Consider the following 4,754-nt stretch of genomic DNA (forward strand, 5'->3'; position numbering starts at 1 on the left):
TATGTAATTTCCGAAAAACTCAAACTATATATAAAGCACGGTTTGCACTTTTGATTCTAAATCATACTATACCGAACCCTGCAATTACTAGTACTGGAAAATATTAAACATATCATATATGACGTGATTTGCACGACCATGCAGTTGGTAACGACAATTCTCATATTTTATGGTCATTATTATTGGCCTAACTTTTAGTTAAAGGGTAGTAGGTGAAATCACACACAATATTATTTTCTATTTAAACTGTTTTTATAATATAGAACTATGGTGTGAATGGTGGAAGCGTACAAACTATTATTTAATTAAAGAGTTGTTATGCATGTGAAATTAGTTTTACTTTAAAGAATAATCTAAAAATGATCAAACACCATGACTTCAAAAACAAATTCTTTACATGCTCAATTATTATTGGTCGTAAAGGAATATTTTTCATTATACACGTGAGTGCATGTGATGTGGCCTAACGGTTAAAAATAAACGAAGTGACCAAAAAGGATTAAGCGGGAAATGTTTTTGAAATTACAGGGACCAAGCAATCAAGCATAGTAGTTGTTATGACCATGCATGCTGACTTTTGGAAAAACACAGGAAACAACTGTGAAATTTTGTCTAAAATGAATAATAAGATAAAAAAGGATCTACTTTCACATAAGTATGCTTGTATTAATTGGTGCGTCACAAACTCTCATAATGAGTGATTTATTCTAATAAGTTCATAACCATAAATATACATTATAGTAAAAGTCATTGATGACTCATCAACAAGAACATAAGGTACAAATTCGAACCTTGAAATTCCAATGAAAGCATTTAAAGAATTCAAAAAGGATAAAAAAAACGAAAAAGAAAAAGGTTTCAAACACAATAATTGCAAACAAATACTCTCATTTACTTCTAAGAGATTGGAAGAGGAACACCATCCCAACCTTGAACACACTCCAACAAAGGATCAATGAGTTGGCCTTTGCACATTGCCGTGAACACCTTATCGAATTCCTCCCCTGGTGACGTCACCTTCTCACCTGTTAAGAACCCACTTCCGAGTTCTTCCCTTACAAACCTATATAATGGGTATGATCTACAAGCCTTGATTCTGTTTGGGATTGTCAATGTATCATCCTCATATGCAATTCTTACACCCTCGACTTCTTTGGGCAAAATGGCTTTCAATTCGTCTTCAAAAGCACTGATCTTTTGGAAGATTGAAGTGCTAGTGTTCTTCTCAGTTTCGCCATTGTTTAAAGCATGGTCTACAAGAACTTGTCGAAGCTTCTGCATCAATGGATAAGTGGCGCTGCAAGGGTCGTCGATGTATGCAAACACGTACTCCCTATCAACTACTCGAAGCAAGTCCTTTTCACAGAATCTTGAGGGGTGGAGCTCGCCGTTGACACCCATGGTTAGGACCTTTTTGGCTACTTGGCTAACTGTGTTCTTCACTGTGGATTTCATGTTCTCTTCTAAATGTCTCAAATCAATGGATTGGCATAGAGCTACCAAGTATGTAGATGACATGAGCTTCAAGATTTCTACAGCTTCGGCTGTTTTTCTTGCTGAAATCAACCCCAAAGAGTTTACGTCTTGGTTGTGTTGTTCAGCACTTTGGACATGGTTTGTCACCGGATTTGCAAGAAACTGGAGTTCGGAACAGTATGAAGCCATGGCAATTTCTCCACCTTTGAATCCATAATCTAAGCTAGGGTTTCGTCCGCCTGAAAGATTTGAAGGTAAGCCATTGTTGTAGAAGTCGTTTACGAGTTCGGAGAATTGAGCAAACATGAGTTTTCCGATGGAGGCAATGGCTAAACGTGTGTTGTCCATGGAAACTCCAATAGGAGTTCCTTGGAAGTTACCACCATGTAAGGCCTTGTTCCGGGAAACATCGATCAGAGGGTTGTCGTTGACGGAGTTGATCTCTCTCTCGATCATTTTAGTAGATGATCGGATGACCTCGATATGTGGCCCCAACCATTGTGGTGAAGTCCTTAGAGCATATCGATCTTGTTTGGGTTTCTGTAAAGGGTCCATTTCATGGACCTTCTGTGCTGCCTTAACATAATCACTTCCATCTAAAATGTATTCCATTATCGCTGCAGCTTCGATCTGGCCAGGGTGATGCTTCAGTTTGTGTGTCAAGTGATCTGTAAACTCTGGTTTCCCTTGCATAACCTCCGCGAAGATAGCCGACAAAACTTCCGATAACAATGCAAGCACATTAGCTTCGAAGAGGACCATGGAAGCCATGCCAGATCCGACGGCGGTGCCATTAACAAGTGCTAGACCTTCTTTAGGTTGTAACTCGAAGAACCCACCAGTAACTCCGGCGAGGTTGAAGGCTTTTTCGGCGTTGAGGATTTCACCGTTGGGGCCGACAGCTTTGGAGTTGGGGCGGCCGGTGAGAAGTCCGGCGATGTAAGACAATGGGACAAGGTCGCCGGAGGCGGTGATTGTGCCTCGGAGGGGTAAGCAAGGGGTGACGTTGGTGTTGAGGAACTTAGTTATGGCTTCCAATATCTCAAAACGGATACCAGAGTAACCCTGGAGGAGGGTGTTGATTCTTACGAGCATGGCGGCTCTGGTTGCTGAATGCGGAAGGGTGTGGCTTGATTCCGTTCCGTTGCCAAAGATTCCGGCGTTTAAAAATCTGAAGATATGAAATTAATATAAGTAATTTAGTAACAAATACTATATAACACCAAATTAGGAGTTTAAGCAGAATAATTACATATCCATAATTTTGTAGAAAGTGAAGTAAAATATATACTTAAATCCGTTAAACAAGTTATTATAGTTCTAAACTTAGTAACTGTTCCTTTTTTTACTACAACCAAAGGTACAAATGTATTCTCAACGGTATAAATTAATAACTTTCATTTATTGGTTAAACATATCTCTTTTCTTGAAAAGTTAACAACCAAAATTTGATCGTGACACACTGGCCTTTAATGTATATATGTATTTTTGGTTGCTCCAGCGTCTATTTATTTATAACTTTAAAATATTTATAGCTATCACACACATCCCACCTAACCCCAATTTTTGTTTTTTGTTTTATTTATTCACCAATATTCTTTTTTCCTAACATAAATCCATTGATTTCAAGACACTGCAGTTTAATCATTGTAAGATATTTTTGAGGAAAGGTAATTATGAAGTAGTCTAGTAAAATACTAAAAAGAGAAAGCTTTGCAAACCGCCTATCTGTCATATATTATACATATCAAATATTTGAATAATAACTAAAGAAATTCTATGTAAAATGTAAAAACTTTGATGTTTGACCTTGGTTTATAGAAGTCAGTGATATTTATATAAAAAATGCCCATAGCATATCATAATTAAGTTTTAAACCCATAAATATAATCAACAGACTTAATAACTCGGTAAGATGTTTATGTAACATACCACTTTCTTTGATATTTTATACATCATACAAATATTAAATTTGTATTATAAACTCTTATTATATAGAAAACGAGACATTTTATTTATTTTAAGTTTTAAAATGAAGTATAGAGTAATTTTAAGAATAGCATATACGTTTTAAATTAAATTGGACACTGCTGTAAAAAAAAATAAAGTTATTATCAATGAATTTGGTCGGAATATATATTATGAGTTTAAAAGTTTAAGATTTTACCTAATGAGCTCCTTCTGAAGAGCACCGCCTTGCTTGGTCCTCCGGTGAGAGGTGGCTCCAAACCCGGTGGTGACTCCATAACTATCAGTCCCTTTGTTCATGCTCTCCATCACCCAATCACTACTCGCTTTCACTCCAGCCCTAGCAGACTCCGACAGCTCCACCTTCACAGTGGAGCTATCACCGGCAGCAGCAATACCCGCCACCTGAGACACCGTCAACGTCTCTCCTCCGAGCTTCACAACAGGCTTCCTGAACTCCTGCACCATTCTCTTCACCTCATCAAGGTGGCTCCCCTTCAATGCCTCCGCTGCAACTCCCCAGTTCAAGGGATCTTTAATGCAGAACTCGGTCGCCACTCCATTTACATGCCCGTTCTCCATTAATTCAACTGTAGTTTGGATCGATCTAGCTAGTTCTTGTATACGTAGTGTCTGTTAGTGTTCTTGAGTGTGTGAGTGTCTGTGTATAATGTATATATAGGTGGAGGAAGAAAGGATTGAATGGCTAGCAATGTGTTGAGTCATTGGTAGATGAGAGTTGTGGTTTATATAGAAGGAAACTGGTGTGTGCAAATTGTAATGAAAGATGTAAAAGTAGGTAAGCACAATGCAAGGCAAGTGGAGGTGGGTTGGTTGAGGATTAATCATGGTCGTTGGTTATTTCTGATGAACTATCAACGGTTGGGATGTTCACGATGGCGATGTAGGCCTGAAACGAAAGCAAAGAGAAGTAGTTGGATTTGGCCTGCTCCTATTCAACGGCTGCTAATGTAAACAAGAGTGGTAGTTGGTGGGAGTTTTCTAGCTATTTCCCTACTTTTTTTATTCTTCTATTTAGATATTTAGATATATTCATATTATTAGACGCACCTAAAAAATCATAGGCATTAAAAAGTAAAAACCCCACATCATCTAGGATCAAGTTATGGTCGACAAATATTCAAAAAATAGGCTATCTTATCTTATAACAAGGCATGAACTTTCAATTCATGTAGTGATTTAAAACAAAAATAAGGTGAAAAATGTTATTTTTATATTATTATTTGCTATAAATTTTTTATACATTGTGTTTATATCATTATTCAACATTAAATGAATAATCATAAGTT

At 37.3% G+C, this 4,754-nt stretch overlaps 1 protein-coding gene across 1 annotated transcript; it reads right to left on the reverse strand.

Moving 5' to 3' along the window:
• Positions 1–674: 674 nt before the first annotated feature.
• LOC145161024 (phenylalanine ammonia-lyase-like) lies at positions 675–4,184 on the reverse strand. The gene is made up of 2 exons (XM_079080449.1): positions 3,644–4,184; positions 675–2,647 (listed from the first exon to the last, which is right to left on the reverse strand). Exons 1-2 carry the CDS (start codon positions 4,024–4,026, stop codon positions 898–900), a joined length of 2,133 nt encoding a protein of 710 aa, XP_078936575.1. The 5' UTR covers positions 4,027–4,184; the 3' UTR covers positions 675–897.
• Between the last annotated feature and the right edge of the window lie 570 nt (positions 4,185–4,754).

The sequence above is a fragment of the Lactuca virosa genome, chromosome 2, assembly GCF_052849685.1.
Source record: "Lactuca virosa cultivar CGN04683 chromosome 2, Lactuca_virosa_CGN04683_v6, whole genome shotgun sequence".
NCBI lineage: Eukaryota > Viridiplantae > Streptophyta > Magnoliopsida > Asterales > Asteraceae > Lactuca > Lactuca virosa.

Excerpts from the sequence above, each read along its gene's own strand:
- LOC145161024 (XM_079080449.1), bottom strand. The coding sequence starts at position 4,026 with ATGGAGAACGGGCATGTAAATGGAGTGGCGACCGAGTTCTGCATTAAA. Across the intron at positions 2,648-3,643 it reads CTTCAGAAGGAGCTCATTAG|ATTTTTAAACGCCGGAATCT; the intron begins GTAAAATCTTAA and ends TCATATCTTCAG.